A 20,672-nucleotide genomic window follows, 5' to 3' on the forward strand; every position below is an offset into this window, starting at 1 on the left:
GGGGGGGGGGAGGAACTCATCTTGGATTTGAGTTAATACAACAGATATCAGAACTCACAGCTATTACACATGCTTATGTCAATCATTTTGAATAAGACGTGCCTTTAAAGCCTGAAACCTACCTAAGGCCATTTTGGATTAATTCACAAGTCATTCCTGCACCAAGGTACAAATGAGAGGATCACTCTGTTTGATGCAGTTAGAGTATGCTTAGCAACAGAGGAATACAGCTCCCCTTTCCTCCCCACTACTTGCCAAATCCCCAATAGTTTGGGCCTTCCTCTGGGGCACTGGGTTCTGGCCCTGGGACAACTTATGCCCTCCTCACTAGACTATAGTCAGGCTCACTCTTGCTTCTTTCTTTGCACCCATGATTCTTATATTTGTGATTCCCAGTGACTGCTTCAGCAAGAGAGAAGGGGATGGCAGAAGATGGCTTTAGTCCTATCTAGGTTATAGCTTGAAGTAAGGGCAATTTTCTGTGTAGGGGAGATTCAAACCCCTTCTGGATGAGGAAGGTCTTGAACTGAGATCTCTCTCTTCCTAGCTCACTAGGCTATTGGACAAAAGATGAGCAGGTCACATCCTCCTTTTCCTGCTCCCTCATTTTAATAAGGCCCTGGCTTTAGATGATTCAACATCAAAACCCACACTAACAGAGGTCTTAAGCTCAAGGCTGCAGGGACAGTCAAACTCTTGTGAAACTCCATACTTCCTACTGGCTGGTCTATACATCCTCTTGCATAATGTTGTAAGTGCTGTAAAATACTGAGCAAAATGCACACGGGTGCCTCCAATTGAGGTATGCAGGCCCAGGATGTGTTCTGATGCATGACATTGCTGTAACTAGATGCCTTAATGAATCAAGAGTCTAGTGCATAATTAGGCACCCAGATAAATGTGGTATATTTCAAAAGTAATAAGCACTCAAGCTGCTCCTTTTGAAACAAACTTCAGAACCTAATACTGAAAATGCTGGCTCAGATCCCTGCCAATGCCACAGTCACAGAGCCAAGGAATGTAAATAAAATCCTGCATGCTCTGCTTGTAAATAAGACTGAATACTTAATTTACATCTCAACCTCTTCAAAACTAAGAAATACAAGGGTCAGATTCCAGCATCCTAAATCAAGCTGAGTAGAACGTCACAATTCCACAAGTGGTCTGAATGAGTTATTTTTCATTTTCCCATATAAAGAGCAAAATTATTAAAAACATATGGAGTTGACAGTTTTGCAGTAGCACTGTGTTCCAATTCATTATGGCTCGGAGGGGCTGTGTTCTAAGATTTCACAGTGGGAGAGCCTCTGTTTTAATTGGGTTCCTCTCAGATATTTAATTGTATGCAGTTACATTTTTCATAAAACAACCTAAGGAGCCAATTCATTGACTTCATAAAGCAATTAGATTTGTGGGGTTGTCTTCACCACTGCATTGTTCCAGTTTTATGATAGCGCAACTCCACTGAGCTCACTGACCCTGGATATTATAAAGCTTCCTTCTGAGCACACAGCTTCAAAGTACCACATCTATCACAGAGAAAGTGCTTAACGTGCAAGTGATTCATAACCATAAGGTAAGATTAAGAACACATCTACACTGCATTCTGAAGTATGGTAGAGCTCAGGGCTGTCCAACCTTGCAGAGTTGGCAGCCTGCTTTCCCTCCTCCCTGCAGTACCATGCACATGGGCTGGCCCCTAACTCACTGGTGACAGGTTCCCCCCTGCACTGCAGTTTGTGCCGCACTGCCTTGTGCTGTGCTGCACAGGTGCAGAAAGCAGAAGCTAGAGGGAAACCTGAAGCTCCCCAGCTATAGATGTAGCCAGAAGCATGGGGAGAGCAGCAGGTGAGTGGGAGCCTGAGGGCTACAAATTAACCCCTCTTCAGCTGCATGTGACCTGTGGCAGGGCAACCCTGGTGTAGAGAAACCTGACCTAATTGTAAGCAAGTTAGCATGGGTCCTAAGAACAATCCAGCCACTGAGCATCAAGCTCCATGCAGTCCAATTTACTCTGCTTCTTGATAAATTATGCAAAAACACCATGCAGTGCCTGTGGCAACACATGGAAATATAGCTTTGGGACTACTTGCAGAAGTATGGAAGTATCTAATGGGAGCAATTGTAACAGAATCTTACCCAGTGTGCTGCCATAAGCCCACATCCATCTCACAAAGCACATTTAATTATAAATGCAGTATGAATTCATGGTAACATAATGGGACAGATTCTTCCACCCATACTCACATTGGGTGGTGACTTATGCCATAAATACTTTTAAGAACCAGGAGCAGTGTGTTTCCAAAACCCATGCTGCATGATGCTCCCCTGCAATAATGTATATAATTGGCTTATGCTGTGCTGTGAATCACTTGTACATTAAGCATTCAGTGAGATGCCTGTGGTGATGATGATGGAATGCCTTTGCAAGGCATGTATAACTAAAGAAAACTCTGTAACTTGCAAGCACTTTTAGAATGTTTTCAATGGCATTTTATAAGAACTACATCCATGAGCAAACAGATATTTTAAAGGAAACCAGTAGGAATGGACTTTTTCCACACTTGTAGCCCAATTCTGCAACCTACACTTTGCTAAGTAGTGAATCCTTCTTTGATGACCTGACACCTGGAGAATATTTCTGCTGTTTAAAATTAAAGGAATGTGAGATTATAGAAGTCCAGTTCCTCTGAACCAAAATAAAATTTGAGCACAGGGTTGCCCTATCACAAATTACAGGTAACCCATGGTCAACTCCATGAATACATCTAATAATTTTGTTCCCTGTGGCAGAAAGTAAAAAATATTTTTCCCCATGTATTGAATGCTCTTTAAAATGTGTGACCTCACAGGGCATTTAGGCTTGAAAGGAGAAAATCCATTCATCACTGGAAAAATAACAAGCATGGTTGGTCAAGTGAGACAGCAAATTTAAAAAAGTAAGAAGTGTTCAAATACACATAGTGTTTCTTAGGAAATTGCTGACTGACAAGTAAGCAACTTGTTTCTTTTTACAAGGCTAGGTCCACTACTCTTTGGTTAGGCCTCTATGTATCAACTTCCATGCAAGAATTCTTTGTTCCTCCAAAGTCACCTGACAACCTCTTTCCAAATAGAACAAAATGCAGCTTTCATTTTGTTTCACTAATACTGACAGTGGGCTTTTCTTTAAGTGATTTCACTTGAACCTCTTAAAATGCACGGTCTATTTTATTACACTGACCTAAATACCACTTATTTTCCCTTTCTAACACTGATCTCTTGACGTCAATTAATACTCTAGAACTGAAACTCAGGCACTCAGTTCATATAATTTTTTTTTCTCCTCCTCCTACAGAAAACTGCTTGCAGAAAGATGTTGAATTATCAACAGAAGAATCTCAGTGAATTTTCTACTATCCAAAAGGATGTCAAGTGGAAAAATTTCACCACCTTAATTTTATACATACTATCCATGAAAAAATAAAACTATAGAACATTAACAATTCCAGTGAAAGAACGACAAAAAAGTACATTCTACCTTACTCCTTTAATTCCACTACATCTGGATAATGCAATCTTTTTTCAGAATAGCAGATAATCAGATTAACATGTGTATTACAATGTATTGGTAATTCACCTAGATGCAATGGGAGGATCTATAAGTGCAACGACAGACTGAGATTGTTTTATGATGAAATCTTACAGTCACATCTTGAAACTGGAGGCGCATTGCAGACCCGGATGGCTGAGGTCGGCTTGTAATCTCCAATATGGTTCTCAACAGTATGTCTAACAGGCTGTTCACGATCACATCAATTTCTTCCAAGACCGATTTTTCCTTAAATAGATACAAACTTTCTTTCAGATTGCTATAATTTAGAAGGGAGGATGACACAGACAGAAATTTTCCTTCAACAGCATTAGCAGTTGGATTACTTTACTGTATGTGAGAATTAGTTTTCCTCATGACTGCTGCAGTCTAGAAACCACAGGAATATTCTTTATTCAAAATAACATCAACATGCCATTGATTTGAACCCAAGTGTTTGCAATTAATCACACATATAGAGAAGACAGTTATCCTTATGAATTTGAGTACTCATCACTAAGCATAATCTTATTTTCTGTTACAGCAGAGAAGAGAGTACTCAATGATATGTGAAAGTTTTATAGTCAATATCCATACATTTTTGCAAGGGAAACTCCTAAATGGAGGCTTAAAGTGTAAAACACAGAGAGAATTTTGGTTTAAATACTTCATCATATCAGCAAAGAAACTACCCTAAAAATAAACTGATTTCACTAAGCTTTTTTAGTGACTGATTCAGCAGGAAGTGTCAGCTACTTTTCCATCCCCCGAACAGTGCAAATGTAAATCTGGTCAATTAAAGAAAATTCACTGCAGTTTTTCATCAGCAGACCAGTACAAAGGAGCTAACATAGGCACCAGTGCTCCTGGCCATGAATGCATAACTGTTTGTTAAGAACATTCTTACATATGTATGTAAGAACAAAGTTAATGTGCTTTGTGTTCCAGCTGCCCTTTTTTTCTAAATCAGAAAATAGAAAAGGTAATTTTGCTATGTTATATACACTAGCATAGCAGTCTCCCTTTGCTTTCTTTCCAAATGTGTATCTTTTTCATTTTGGCTTTTCATTATTTTTCATTGTTCTTTCTTTTCATTTCCATAAAGATTTCATGGGTCTCTATAAAAACCTGGGAGCTTGAATGCTAGCTGACCAGGGTTGAGAGCTGGTCTCCACATGAGTTCTGGCACTTCACTTCCTTGGGGAAATGCTGACAATCTCAACTCACTCTGGACCTAATACTTCACAACTGCTCTTTACCAGCCTGGAAAAGAAAGGGTCCAAATCACAGGTTAGCACAAAGCTGCATCTACAGTCTCTTTGGGCAAAATGATTGACACCGGTTGAAAGTAAAGAGTTTTCCCTTAACACACTGTTCTGTTTCCATGGCAGTAAGCAGCACAGGCCAAACCTGAGCTATTTTATCTTCAAAGTAATGTGACATTTTTCACAGCAAATAACACTTAACTATAACCAAATGCCGCCTAAGCAACTGACAAACAAGAGCATTAATTCTATTGGGTAAGACTCAGCAGACATGATGAAGATCAACGCTTCATCTTCACCTCTTGCACAGCCAACACAGGAGAGCTGTAACAAAAATCAAAACACTTGGCATGTCACTATTTGGACTCAACAGGAGCTTGTTGCCATAACTTCCTTCCTCTTCATCTCTTCATGTGCTGTAGATCAACCTCATAAACACACACACACACACACACACACACACACACACGTATATGTAGGCTACTGTATCAAAAAGGGAGAAAATACAGTTTTATGATTTTCTACAGATTATTCTCAGGGTGGTCTGTGGGAGAACAATCTTATCCTCCAAAGCAGCCTAGAAACTGTCAGACATTTTGGTTCTGTGATAAAACTCTTCCCTGAATTTTGGGTATGAAAGTTGCATTCTTTTAAATGTCACCATAGACAAGGATGCTTGCATAAGACCTTGCAATGCAAGCAGTAGTAAACTCATGCTAAGAAATTTCTGGCCCTGGCCAAATCCTTTGCCTTGTCAAGCTAAATGCACTGCAGCCTCCAGCAATTACCTCTTCTGATCTATCTGTAGTGCTGTCCCTCAACTTACAATCCTATGTTTCTGACCTGAACACTAGATCCAGCTTGTATGTATTCTGCCATATATATATATATATATACACACACACACATACACAGATCTTGCTATATATATCACCTGAGACACTTAACAGTTTGTCTTAGAAGTTATGAGATGGTCCAAAAGCATCATCATAGATAATATGAAATCAATCACGTGTTATGAACGTGATCATTTCATCTTATGCACTGGAAGACATCAAACTATGCATCAACACCAACCCTGGCTTCCATCCATTTCTACAATAACATACAAAAAATGTTCTATCCCAAAGCTGTGTCAGATACAAAAAATAAAGATGCCTCCCTCATCCCCCGGTCTCATTTTGTCTCATGGTGAACCATGCATCCAATAAGACAGATACAATGAAAGAAGTCTTGTAGCATCAAAGTTACACCCCCTTATTCTATATCAAAATATCAATCTGAAACTAAAAACCACATGTATCATCCTGGGTTCCTGAGGATTCTTGTATGTTGATAACAAAGGAATTGAGATTAAGCATGCTGATCACGGTTTATACAGATGACACCAACTACAGCACAATATTATTTTGTTCTTGCCTTGTTGCTCCCCATCACAACCACAGAGATGGAAGTGATCCAACCCCCATAACCACAACATTCCTTCATATCTGCAATATACAGCCTTGTTCAACATTCTTGGCCACATAAGCCTCTTGACCTTTAGGGTTATACCATTATCACCTAGATTTCAGTACAAATCCCAGAAGCAAATTGCAAAGTCCATAGCAACCAACAGCACCTCAACTAATCCCCCTCACCTCCAGTGAACTTTTCCAAAATACATAGATCAACCAACAGTATACTGATTTCAGTTACCTTACAGTCCATAAATTGTAACATGCCTCTAACCAGTCCTGTGGGTCTCTTAATTGCCACTTACAGAATACTGATTCTGCCCAAAGTCCTACTAGAGGGCTCTACTCAAAGGGCTGAGAGTGAGGTTCCTGCAGACTGATATGAAGCCAGGCCACCATATCTTAAGGTCTGACAGGATTAGAGAAGAACAATCAAACCCTAGTGGTGAATTTCCCTATACACATAGTTTCATAGTTAGTAGGGTCGGAAGGGACCTGAGCAGATCATCAAGTCCAACCCCCTGCCCTGGCAGGAAAAAGTACTGGGGTCAAACAACTCCAGCAAGGTGTACATCTAGCCTCCTCTTAAAGACCCCCAGGGTAGGAGCCAGCAACACTTCCCTTGGAAGTTGGTTCCAGATCCTAGCCGCCCTGACCGTGAAGTAGCGCCTCCTGATGTCTTGTCTGAATCTATGCAAATCCTGTTCTTATTTATCCACAGGACCACATGCTGCCATGAACTTTTAGGAACTTAAGAACCACAGAACTGGAAGAGGCCTCCTGGGTCAGAGTCCAGACCCTTGCATTCACAGGCAATCATCAGCCATAAGCATGCCTTCGAATCCTCACCCACAGCTACAAGGAACAATATCTGAAACACTAAGAACACCTCACAACATGCCACAGGTAAAAGCAGGGAAGACCCCCCTCCCCCTACCCTTTGTCCTGCAATTAAGAATTCTATAAATCTCTTCCTTTTTCTTCTTCTTTCCAGTTAGAAATCCCTTCCACATCTACTCCTTGCACATATTTCCAAATTCAATCCCTCTAGGCAGAAAGCTTGCATAGAAAGCTTTTTTTCTAAATAGCAGGGTCCAAACAAGCTATTCAAACAAGACCAGAGAGGGGCAAGGGCAAAACAGAGTAGGAGAAACACCCCCCTACTCCTCCACAGTCCTGGTTTGGATAATACCTCTTAAAATATCCCCTGGCATGGGCTGGACCTAGAGGTATAGATATATTTCTGGCCCTAGGCTTTCCTACATTCCTGCTACGCAATAACAGAGAAAACAGTCACTTTTAAATCTAAACCCTAAAATATATATCTGACACGAAAAAGCTATTTACCTCATGCCCTCTAAATCTTAAACCAGTCAAACTTCCTCTTTTTCTTTTTGAGCTACTGAATCTTAGAGGAACATTGGAGCAGTGTCAATGCCTGGTAGAACACAGTGTACTACAATTAAAATATTCTTGTAAGGAAAAAAAAAAACATAGATGAAAAACCAAACTGACACATTCATAGAGATACAGTTCATGGATCATTTTTTACAACATACTCTTTTTTGTTCAAGAGCCAGTCTCATTTAATTACTAATATTCCAATAAAGAAATCCAAAGTAAGTCCAAATCCTGGGGTACATGACCTGTATTTACTTACTGAGCTATTTTTCTTGATGAGACAAAATATGTTGCTAAGGATACGAGCACACATTATCAGATCCTTCTGCTCTTGTAAATGCATGTGGAGATGATGCAAAACTACTGGAAGAAGAATATATCTGGAATCTGGAATGAGAGGGAAATGTTATGAGTGGACTCTACTTATGACATTGTTTTACTTAGTATTTTTATTGAATATATGATTATATGTATTTACGCAAATGCAAATGTATGTTACATTGATAGAAATATTTCTGATCAGAAGCATTTATCAGCTACATATGCTATCATGACAAAGAAAAAAAAACCTCTAAACAGGAACAACCCACTCCAGAAGAAAAAATCCAAACACACAGCATGCCATATGGGATACTGTGCATGTGAAATAAAGCTATGTATTTATATAAGTGCTATGCAGAAAATGTTGAAAAAATATTGCTTGCATTCAAAATCACATGAAAACTATATACCTCCCCGGTTTTGACATGGCTCCTTTGCAATCCAAAATGCCACTGGCTTTTTTTTTTTTTTTTTTTTTTTTTTAAGATATTACATTAGGCAAATTCAATTTTTATTTAGTGTCCACAATTACACCTTTGGGTCTCTTTCACTGACTGCTTTTAAGGTTCCTCCCTCCTACTGAGTACATGTGATTCATATTTGTCTCTACATGAATTAATTTGCATTTCTCTAGCTGAATCTAATTTTCTGCCCACGGTCCTTCATTATTATTTTCCTGACTTCTCCCAATTCAGTGCCATCTCTCAATTTCACTAACATGCTATTTACTTCCTCTTCTGACGATCATTAATGAAGATGTTAAATGAGACAAGTCCTAACACTTATCCCTGTGGTGACACCTATCACCATCTTGTAAGATTAAACTTGCTGCTATCCTTTGTTTATAGGCTTTTTTAGATACTCAAAACTGAGTAAATATGTTTTGAATATATTTGAATTACATTTTCTATTAAAATATTTTTAGAGAAACCCCTAGATGCTTTATGAAAATCTAACTTTTCTAAAGCAGTCTCCTTGCTCATTAATTTTCCCATTATCTCACTAAACATCAGGTTTAGCTAGCAAGAAGGTTATTCTTTATATACTCATGCTGACAACTGCTCATGATCCTGTTATCCTCTCCATAATCAATACTTTGTTCTCACCTATTTTTCTGAAAAAGAAATAAAATTTAACTCTGCCGGATCAAGATTCTCTCCTTTATTGAACATTAACACTGTTCTTGCTTTTCCACAGCCTTCCCTGGTTGCCATTTGACTTGAAACATGCCAGAAGGACTAGATGATTCATATATGATTTGAAAAATATTCCACGTATTTCTTGCCTCCTGCTTATTCTGTTTCCTTTTACATCCTTATTAATTATTCAAATGTTTTTGTATGTTTTTTCCATGCACGGGAAACTCAAAGCAGGAAATTAGGGCTAGATCCAGGAAATTAGGGTTAGATCCAGAAAATAAACTTAGATGTGTACAAGTTTGGCACTGCAATGACCAACTGTTAAGTGTCTGGCCCCACAGGTAGATACCTAAGTTTCCTACACAAAGTATGGGGAGAGTTAGGTGTCTCAGAAGGATGATCCAAAAACCCACAGGCTGAATAAGAGGGCCACACAGCTAACCAAAAAGAAATGCTCCTGCAAGTGTGAAACTATCCACTTGAGTTTAGAAACTTTGGACAATATTGCAGGGAGGTATCTGCCTGTACTTGTGCTCCAAATGCCCGAGCCCTCATCCTACACACTTTTTGAAAGGACTAAATAGGGCCCATTGTTCTCCAATTAAAACATGATGGGAGAAGGAAGTGGTGCCACTACTGGCGGACTGCTGTCTAGTGGTTAGAAACAACTGCCCATGAAGAAAGACACTTGAATTCAATGCCTCCTTTAACTCGTGGAAATTCAAACCAATATCTCCCACCCCAGAGCAGTGGACTAACCACCCACTTAAAGGCAACACTAGGTATGGTGCACTGCCTAACCTTCTTGTTCAAGTGGGTCTGTTGTGCAAGATTCATGGGCACAAGAACAGAACACAAGAGGGAGCAAGAGGCTGCAGAGTAGTAGTTGGAGCTATGGCCAAGTATGTGTTAGATGTGAGTTTGAATCCTTTTAGGGTGAGGGCAGCCTTGAACCCAGTTCTCCAACTTCCTAGGAAAGTACTTTCTTAGGCTATAGTATAATATATGGGCAAAACATTCTGCTCTAGCCAGTTTTTAAATAAAGTAACTACAACTTCATGCTATGAGGGGTCTGATGCTGTTGAAGTGCATTAGACACCACCATAACTTATCAACATCAGGCCTCTTCGGGGACTAAGGCACTTCTCCACTTGGCTTCTTGATCCCAGTGGGACTACATAGGAAACTGGACACAAGTGCTCAGCCCTAGACACTTCTGGGAACATACCAAAAGAGTATGACTGGTACATATGGGAATTGCAGGCCAAAAAAAGGACACATGGGCCTTCCAGGATTAGACATAGCTATGTAGGGGTATTCTGGATCACACTTTGAGACAAATTTTGGATCTAAAGTGTTTTACATGACAAATCCTTTTATTTGGATCTTAGTTCCTCAGCCATAATTGAACCAACCTTATTTATTAATCAGTTTTACTATTCTATTTGTGAAAAAGTGTCTTGGTGTTTTTGGCAGCAGAATGGTCAGAGTCTTCATAGTACATATTAAATACAAGAAACAAGACCAAAACTGCAAAGCCAGCTATTGTTATGGTGACCTTCAACTGTACTGATATAGGCAATTAGTGCACCACCTACTGAACTATCTTTCTACATCATTTACTACAACACAGAACAAACTACTTGAAAGCATATAATCCAAATATTGACCTTGTATGATCTGTGACTGAGACCTCTGGCAGACATGCAAGTGAAGGCATGATGGTATCTGATGCAGGATTTCTACAACTACATTTCCTGCCATGCCACGCAAGTATGGTGGAGGCATGAATGTTGGATCCAGTATCAGATGCCATCACAACTTATTGCCAGTGGAAGGGGAGCCCAGGATCATAATCCTGGGCTCTCCCTGCACTGGCAAGTAGCAAACTCCTGCAGCTGGCAGTCCTTTCAGGTGATCTCGGTTCTCACCAGCAGGCACACACCACACTCTGCCAGGCCTTGCCACCTGATCTGGGCTCCCAGTCACATGGGCGCACCATGTGCTGCAGGGGGCTGGGTCCCAGATTAGCAGACAGGGCTCCCAGGTCTGGAAGCACATGTAATAACTCTGTGGCTTATTCCTTGCTTTATCACACCATTAAATACATTAATTTGTAGCTTGTTAATGCTGGGTAGCAATTTAAGACGTGATTAACTGGTTTATCACATCTTAAGTGTAATGTGTGGCAGGGGCCCGAGATCTAAAGGAATCACTAAAAAGCTTTGTTCTGGAAGGTCAGAAAATGCAGCATAAATCACTTGCTTACAGATTTTACCCCCCGCCTCCTTCTTTCTCCCCCCACAACAACTGTCAGGTACAATGTCAGCCACTGTATGCAGTAAAATTAATGAGTACAAGTAATAGTACAATAATTAGAAGCCTTAACCATCAGTCACTGTCCTAATTTTCTCCACATACAGGAAGCCAAATTAGCTGATTTTTAAAAATGCTAATACTTGCCTTTACAAATATTGTACAGAAATAGGGAAATAAAATTTTCATGACATTAATCTTTTCAGGTCTATGGTTGGCATCATTTAAAGATAGGATACTTGAGACATCTCTGTGCTTTTCTGTTGCATGCTACACGCATTAAATATTCAGCCCAAAAGCAAAACTTTCCCTCTTGCACTCTAGTCAATAGGGACCATTAACATGTCTGCATCATTAGCATGTGATTTTTTTTTTGAGTTTCTCTCAGAGGTTTATTATAGAAAGACAATATTTCAGTCATCATTTACTTCAAAGGCTCTTTATTGCAGAGGTGGCCAAAACTGGAGTTTGTAAAAGGGCTGTTACATAACAAAAATACTTTCAACTTAATGGTACATTTTAAACAAAGAACTATCATTCCTATGCTCCCAATTACAATGTAGTCTTGGAAAAATTTAAAAAACTGAGGTGTTTTTGTTATTTGCTCATTTTTTATTTTGCATTTTTCTCTGCTGTGGCAATGAAAATGAAAAAAGCCATTCCTACTCTTGATCTGAAGAAGTCTCATTTTCACACAGGCAATTTTGTATTTGTTAGGCTGGGAGGACTGCATGGGTGGAGGTAGGAAAGGAGGACTGCTGAACAGCATGAAAAATAGCTCCCAATGTGTAAACAGTGCATTTTAATTTCTAGAGCTGTCCGTTTCATACCTCTCATGAAGCACTGTTTTCACTTTAAAAGAACTATTAGCTGGGATGCAGAAGAATGAGATGCGTCATTGGAAAAAAATGTGAAAAGGCTTTTTCTGCTTGGTCAGATGGTTTTGCAAAAAATAAAAACATTGATCCATTTTAGAGGCTGCATTTAAGATGGATAAATGTCTCAGCACATATTCCATATATTTAATATCAAAATTAACTCTGTGCATCTTACCAGGGCAAGAAGGTCTGCAGAAACAAGCTCAAAGCAGCTTCAAGATACAGTTTCCTTACTGAGAGCATCTTTTGGCCTTTGGCCTTATCTTCTTCATTTGGGTCTTCTGTCCTCACTAACCCGTCCTCCTGCCTTAAGCAGGAAGGAAACTGCTCATTTATTTTCAGTTATGTGTAAAAGCTGCATGTGTACAAGATGATGACCTGACAGCTAAACTACAGGCATGGCTGCACTCACAAAGGCAGAATTATTGGTAGTGGTATGGAATAGCTGACCTCTGAACATATATATCAAGGGTATGTCTATAGTTCAATAAACTAACTGTGATGGGCAACAGTAAAAACTCAGACACGATGTGGATGACCTCCTGAACCAGAAGCAAGAAGTCCAGATTTACACAGCATTGATGCAAGCTAGTTAGCACCAGCAATCAACAAGGCTAATAAGCCTCTCCACCACGTCACTTGAACCCGCTCTGGCTGCTCCTGGTTCAGGTAGCCTATGTGAAGCAGTGCAGGCATGTTTTAAGGTTCTGCTACCGTTCTGCTACCTGACATACCATGGACAGGGGTTGATTTCTACAGGTGAAAATATCTGGGAAATTTGCAGTGCTAGACATCTTAGAGAGAGAGGGAGCATACTGCAGCCTGCAACTGCCCCCTCTGCCCTCCTACTAGTGTGCTCACTGTTGGGAGTTACCCCAGACTAGTAAAGTGGCTGCTCACCTCCTCCCACTCCCCACGGTCACCCCAGTCTGGGGAAGGGGTGGGAAGCTGGACAATGTAGCAGCTGCTGATTCCTCATTTCAGGTGATGCACAGGGAAGCTTTTCCTGCTCTCCACTCCTCCCGGTCTGGGATTGGGGTAACCTCAGGTCAGTGTTCCCTAAACAGCGGTAACCTTAGTCTGGGGGAGGCACAGGGAGACTTTCCCTACTGCTCCAATCCTCCTGGGACCAGAAGGAGTTCAGAAGCTTCTGCTTCCTGCACTGGACCTCTCTTTCAGGCCTGGGGAGGATAAGGCAGCCTATAGGCAATAGGAGAAAGTCTCTTGCAGGAGAGATCTTCCTTGTTGCCAAGAGAAAGATCTTTCTCCTAGAAGCAGCATGCTTGCTGAAGGAGAAACTGCATGCTCTGTTTCTAGTGGGAGAGTGCCACCTGTCCATACTCACAGTAAGTTTACAGCATAGGCATGCTCCAGGTTCATTCTGTAAGGGCTGGAAGAGATGCATGTACCCAGAGCAGGGGACAGCAACCTATGGCCCGCAGGCTGGATTTGGTCCATGGAGTCATAGCCTTTGGATATGGGGTTTCAGCAGCCAGATTGACTCAATTTGTTGTCAAGCCAGGTTGTGCTCTATGTTTGAGTTTACTGTTGCCCAGCACAGTTAGTTAATTGAACTAGGACACAGCTACTGCCATTACCGCTTTTCCTTGTGGCATCACAGAGAGGGTGTCTGCAGCCAACGCTCTTTCCCACAATGGTGAGGGAGTCAGCAGCAGTCACTTTCCCCTGAAGTTGTGAGGATGTACACTGTCTGAGAACACTCTCTCCTGTCAAAGGTGATGGTGGCAACTGGGTCTGGTCCTAGAGCCTGCCTGCCATGTGCCTGCCTACCTCTAACCCCAAGCTTGGTCAATCCAGCCTGGTGCCTGAAAAGTTTCCAATCAGAGAGTTCCCAAACAGTACATGCCTGGGAACAAGGCCACAAACCAATCAAAAATCCCCAGTCTCTCGTAAGAGAAAAACAGCACAGGAAACCTCACTATGAGATTCCAGTATAGCACAACAATGCTGGAGGGAAAAAGTTTACAAAATCCAAGTGCAGATGAGGCTCTAATACCCATTAACTTTCCATGGGAATTAGAGCTGTTTTTGTCTTAAAAGCTCTTTAACTGTTAGCTATAGTATAAGTGATAGGCTAAAGCTGCCCCAAAGTCCCGAAATGGATTCTGACTTCTTTATATGCATATTAACTACTTCTGCTGGATCTGTCCACAGAGCAGCCCTATGTGCCGGTACAATCCAGCACGTGGGGTCATCCAGCCCATGGAGCTCCCCGTGGGTCCAAAAATGTGGTGGCAGGGACTCCTGCTACTTTAAGAGAGAAGCAGATGCAGGGACATCCCCAGGTAAGGGAAGATTACTCATTACGGGCTGAAGAGGATTAAGCAGCAGGGACCACTATGGCAGGGCTGGTGGCCCAACAATAGGACAGTAGGGCAGAGCCCTGCTTGGACAGCAAGGGCACTGCTACAGGGGAGCAGTCATAAAGTACTGTGGAGGCTGTCAGGCCTAAGAGTCACCTGACAGGAAGGGATGGGACTTCTAAAGGCTTATAAGACCAGTGCCTGAGACCAAGTGGGCAGTTTGGCCCTACAGGTAGCAGGGAGAAGATCTCTAGAGCAAGATGCTGCAGGAGAGGGACTGATTGGCACCTGAGCTGCCCTGTGAGTTGCAAGTGATTAGTAAAGCTGCATAAAGAAAAAATACTGGAACAGCTGTGTAGCACTCCAGAAAAATCTTCAGTGCTACACAGATTTAGAATCAGAGAATTTAGGGTTGCAAGGGGCCACAGAAGGTTATCTAGTCCAACCCTGTGCTCAAAGCAGGATCAGCCCCATCTAGAACATCCCAGCCAAATTTGCTTAGCAGTTAATCAAACTTTAGATAAGAGAGAAGGTTTAGCCACATATAAAGGTGCCCTTTGTCTTGAAAGCCTGAATAATACTGTTTTTGCAGCCTCTCAATCATTTCCCGTGTTTATCATATCTATCTGCTTTTAACAGCATTAACTAACACAGCTGTTTAAAATACTTATCCCCTGTCTCAGAAAGACAGAGTTGAATTACATTTTAGATCACAGTAAGCCTCAGTTTTGCCTCGAGGCACAATGGTTTAAACTCTCTGGATCAATTTTTCTTAAGTAATTCATTGTGATTTTTTCCCCCTACAAAGACTTAAAGAAGGCCTCTTTCTAGAAATGGGCTGAGGGACCATGGTTTTTTAAGAACGAAACATTAGGATTTAAAGAGGCCAAAAAGCTGAACTTTAGGAGACCCTTCTGTGACAGACTACAGGTTCTATTGTAATATTTCTGTTTTAAATGTGCTCATGTTGTAATAATGTGCTCCCCAGTTTCCCTGACTAGACTGTATATAGAGAAAGGTTAATCAAGTCCCTGCTAGGTCCCAGAGCTGCCTACCTGCAGGATGAGGAAGATGAACCTCCACTATCAACAGAAAACTGAACAGCCTTGATAATTCAGCAAGGTAGGGTTGAAGACGATGTGCTGGAGGCATCCAGGGAAGAGAAATAAGTATGACAATGGATGGATCAGCCAAGAAAACAGGGTGGCAGCTGGTGGGGGTTTGGGTTTCCCCTGACCTTGAAAGTCATAGCGGGGATGGCTTCAGGGGGTACTCAAAGACCCTGAGAGGTCTGAAGCAAACACCTCGTTGGGACTTTTGTCACATTTTCCACTTATTAGTGACTGGAATTAAACTGTTCCCATGTCATTTACCCTAGCAGCTTAGAGAACTAAAACAGCTAATCTTTCTCCTATGCTTAGAATAAAGCAATTATAAGTTCCTTTGGAGTTCAGCAGTGCTTTCTTGTCACTGTTCTTAGGGGAGATGATTTAAGTGGTATCACACACAACTTTCTTTTGCACAAATCTAGTTTCACTAATGTCTTTTTTTTTCAATCACGTCGTGAACTGTGCCTTGCAGCCAGAACAGATATACATTTCTAAGAATGCCCTCATTAAACTGCTATTAATTTCCTCTGAATTGCATTCAGCTGGCTTCTCAGGTGGCTACTCTGCACACAGTAATGGGAGGAAGGAGCTCATTTGTAGTGTTTGATCCTGAAGCAATTTGGGAAGCGGAGACCTAAGGTTGCTCTAAATTGATGTCCGTAGACCCATAAATCTATATGAAGACAGCTCAGCCTTTTACCTTCACTCTTCCCTGGTCTCTCCCTCTTGGGCTGGAAAGGATTTACACATCTGTTGGGTGAGGCTTTCTGACATGCCAAAGCATAGCAACACTTTGGTCATACTCCTGATGTGCTCCTCATCCTCAGTATCCAGATCTGTATCTGTGACATTGCTAGCAATGTTAGGTAATGAGGTAATATGAAGACAATATGGAATTGCTGGAGGTGCCGACTACAGGAACCAATCGCTTACATACTGACATTTCTTCTTCTCTATAGCAAATGGCAAAACTGCTGTGTACTCTGTACATACAACCATGCTTACATTGCTAAGCTTGCTTTTTCTGTGAACCCTTTTAATTTCTCCATTATATGGCTACTCTGACACCATGGATATAGGTTGTCACTACCATTTTATTATGCTATTATTCCACTGAAGTCAATGGAGTCACAGTAGCATAACACTGGTATAAGGCAAGAAAGAATCAAAGGTCCTGATAAGGACCAGAACCTAGACCTCCCATTCAGATAAAAAAACCCTTGCAAAAAGACACACTGGGTGTATCCATACTTGCAGGCTCATGCACCTGCAGTGGCAAAAATAGTAACAGCACACGCCCATACTGTGGTTTGCACTGTGGTGTGAGGCAAACTGCCCTTTCCCTGCTCCTGGCATGCTGGAAGAGCTGAGGAGCAACTGGCCAGTAGCCAGAGTGTCTCCCTGAAGGACCAAGCCTCTGTGTCTGTTGGCATACATTCCTGTTGTATGCGCTGCTTTTTTTCTCGCCTTTTTTTTGCTACCAGGATTTCCTGGTACAGTATATTAAAATGTCTGGTTTTTTGTTTGTTTGTTTGGGGGGGGAGTTATAGCTGGACTCGTATTGATCACACTACTGTAAAACAGAAGACTTTAGTGAACAGTCTGTACAGGACAATGCTTTGGAACCTGTTATCACAATGCTATGAAAGGCATTCTTTGCCCGTGCATCTGCTGACCTGCAGGGAAGAGGTGATTTCTAACTGCAGGCAACCCAGCAGGTTATCACCTTACCTGGGTTAGTGTACAGTTGACTCTCTACTGTTTTTCCAATGCACTGAAGTTTAACAGCTTGAAGAGATTCATCCCCATGCATGATTGTTGGCAAGCTGCTTAGAGTATCACGCACCAAATTTGCCACTTCTCGTACATCAAAGAGCTTCAGCAGTTCCGAGTATACAGCTGGGAAGGAGCTGAGAAACACAGTCTAAAGAGGAAGGGAAAAAGTATTAGTCACATACAGTGATACTAGGTTGACATTGTCAACATTTACAGACTGACCAGTGTCAACAGCATCTCATATTCAGCCATCACAGAACACACCTGCTTTTGTGATATTTTGATTCCAAGTTATAAACTGTGATATGAATTTGAGGTCATTATTTAGATTCTTCCAGATATTTTCACGCTTCTCATGACCTTAGAGCTCTGCCATGAATTTCTTTTTAACATGGACTTAATCCATGCAGCTTGCAAGGGATTAACACCTGACCAGCAGCGTCCTCCCACTGTTCCTGCTACCAGGGTCTCTGGGCTTCCCCTCTCTCTTACCAGCTTCTGTTTCCTAAACAGGGAACCCAAGACCCACATGCCAATGATGTCCACATGGGGGAGAGGTGGGCCAGGGGACTACACGGCATGCTGTTCCTGGCTCTTCAGAAGTTGGACAGCTCTGATTTAGTCCATTAAATATTTTTATTTCTCTCTCATGTAAGCATAAATCACTATTTTGAATGCAGCTATTTAACCACATGGTCCAGTAGAGAAAAGAGATTATTCACAATGACAGGACAAACTGTTAAGTGCCAGGATATACTCTTTTTACCTACATAGACAAATAGCAGAATCTCTCCCTCCCATATATTTCAAATATTTAAAGAGGTTATATTGCCTGGAGACAGGATTGGGACTGTTGGTTAAATTCTGAAACCCAAAATAGGGTTGGAAGTCTTTTAAGAAAGAAAAGAATTTGAAAAGCAAACAAGAAACACTGAATAATGAAGTACGTTAGGTTACAAAAAATGTTGTTGAAACCTCTTTCTTTCTTTACACTTTCCCAAAACTACTCAATTGGGAAAAGTCACTTATCCCAGCCATGCTTCATCTCTTTCAGCAATGCTACAATGCTAGAGTGTTAAAGGTGCTACCTGGAAACAGGACAGGATTCTCCAGATGCTCATTTACATGATTTTGTCCCAAAATATTTCATTTAAGTTGCTGTAATGGAAAAAACTGTCCTAATCATATCCCTACCATTTTCCCATTAATTTAGTCTTTTCTTTGAACCCCCCCGCCCCCCCTCAAAAAAAAAAACAGCTTTTTATACAACTCAAAGGAATGAACTGGTCATCCAGTCCAACCTCCTGCTCAAAGCAGGACTATCCCCAACTATATCATCCCAGCCAAGACTTTGTCTAGCTGACTCTAGTGTTTTACTACCCGTTCCAGTGTTTTACTACCCTCTTAATGAGAAAGTTTTTCCTAATACCTAATCTAAATATCCCTTGCTGCAACTTTAGACCACTGCTCCTTGTTCCGTCATCTGCCATCACTGAGAAAAGTCTAGCTCCATGCTCTTTGGAACCACCCTTCAGGTAGCTGAATTCCCTCTCAGTCTTCTCTCTACTAAATAAGCCCAGTTCCCTCAGCCTCTCCTCATAAGGAATGTGCCCCAGCCTCCTAACCCTTTTCATTGCTCTCCACTGGACTCTCTCCAATTTGTTCATATCCTTCCTGTAGTGGGGGGCACAAAACTGGACACGGTACTCCACATGTGGCCTCCAGTGCTGAATAGATGGAAATAATCACTTCGCCTTGATCTATTCTGGCAACACTCCTACCAATGCAGCCCAGGATGCCAATAGCCTTCTTGGCAACAAGGGCACATTGTTGGCTCATATTCAGTGTACTGTCCACTGTAACCACAAGTTCTTTTCTGCAGAGCTGCTGCCCAAGCAGTCAATCCCCAGCCTGTATTGGTGCATGGGATCGTTCTGTCCTAAGTGCAGGACTTTGGCTCTTTTCCTTATTGAACCTCATGGGATTTCTTTTGGTCCAATCCTCTAATTTGTCTAGGTCTCTCTGAGTCCTAATCTTGCCCTCCATCTTAATCTACTATTCCCCCCAGCTTGGCGTCATCTGCAGACTTGCTGAGGGTGCACTCTATGCCATCTTCCAGGTCATTGATGAAGATACTGAACAAAACCAGCCCCGGGACTGACCCCTAGGGCAGTCCATTTGATGCTGGCAGCCAAACTAGACATTGAGCCATTGACTACCACCCTTTGAACCCAAGGACCAGCCAGTTTTCTATCTACCTTACAGTCTATTCCTTCAAACCAGACTTCTTTAGCTTGCCTGCGAGAATGTTGTGGGATACTGTATCAAAAGCCTTGTTGAAGTCAAAGTATATCACATCCAGTGATCTCCCCACATCCACAGAGCCAGTCAACTCATTATAGAAGGCAATCAGGTTGGTCAGGCATGACTTGCCCATGGTGAATCCATGCTGACTGTTCCTAATCACCTTCTCCTCTGAGTGCTTAGAAATGGATTTCTTGAGTACCTGCTCCATGATTTATCCATGGACTGAGGTGAGGCTGAACCATCTGTAGTTCCCTAGATCCTTTATTTTCCCCTTTCTTAAAGATGGGCACTATACTTGCCTCTTTCAGTACAACATGCAAAGGTCTGAAAGGTACCTGCAAGTCCAGTTTTCTTCCTCAAGTGAGGGTTGCATGTTGAATGTATAGTATTGTTCCCTGTATGTTCTGGCCTCAGCTATTAGTATTGATCAATTTTAACAGCCCCAGTGGAAATGAAGGAACTACCTGAAGTACCACAATATTCAGTCTGGCAAGATTCTACATTAAGTTTAAACATTTTTGGTTCAAAACACTGGATTCCAAAGTGCCTAGAAAGTTGAACACTGACCACAGTCATAGACATACCATTCAATTTCTGTTTGGCAATTATGGTCAGGGATATGGGTTTTCTGTTTGCTGCAGAAAAATGTAGCTTTTCTTCTTTAAAGGAGAAAAAAGTGAGTTTTCCCCAGGGATACCTATATATATATATATATATATATATACACACACACACACCTATAAATACATATATATACACACCTATATATACATACACACCCTATACACACACACCTATATATATATAC

General features: G+C 41.4%; 1 protein-coding gene across 2 annotated transcripts in view; it reads right to left on the reverse strand.

Annotated features, from left to right (window-relative positions):
- DOCK4 (dedicator of cytokinesis 4) overlaps nt 1–20,672 on the reverse strand; it is a 405,358-nt gene that overhangs the window by 88,886 nt on the left and 295,800 nt on the right. For both annotated transcript variants that reach the window (XM_019543391.1, XM_019543390.1), the window contains exons 23-25: nt 17,513–17,705; nt 7,954–8,081; nt 3,686–3,820 (exon numbers count right to left, since the gene is read on the reverse strand). In XM_019543391.1, the coding sequence (XP_019398936.1) occupies nt 3,686–3,820; nt 7,954–8,081; nt 17,513–17,705 (456 nt within the window). The remainder of the gene's footprint in view (nt 1–3,685; nt 3,821–7,953; nt 8,082–17,512; nt 17,706–20,672) is intronic.

The sequence above is a fragment of the Crocodylus porosus genome, unplaced genomic scaffold (assembly GCF_001723895.1).
Source record: "Crocodylus porosus isolate Cpor-Errol unplaced genomic scaffold, CroPor_comp1, whole genome shotgun sequence".
In the NCBI taxonomy this organism is placed as follows: domain Eukaryota; kingdom Metazoa; phylum Chordata; order Crocodylia; family Crocodylidae; genus Crocodylus; species Crocodylus porosus.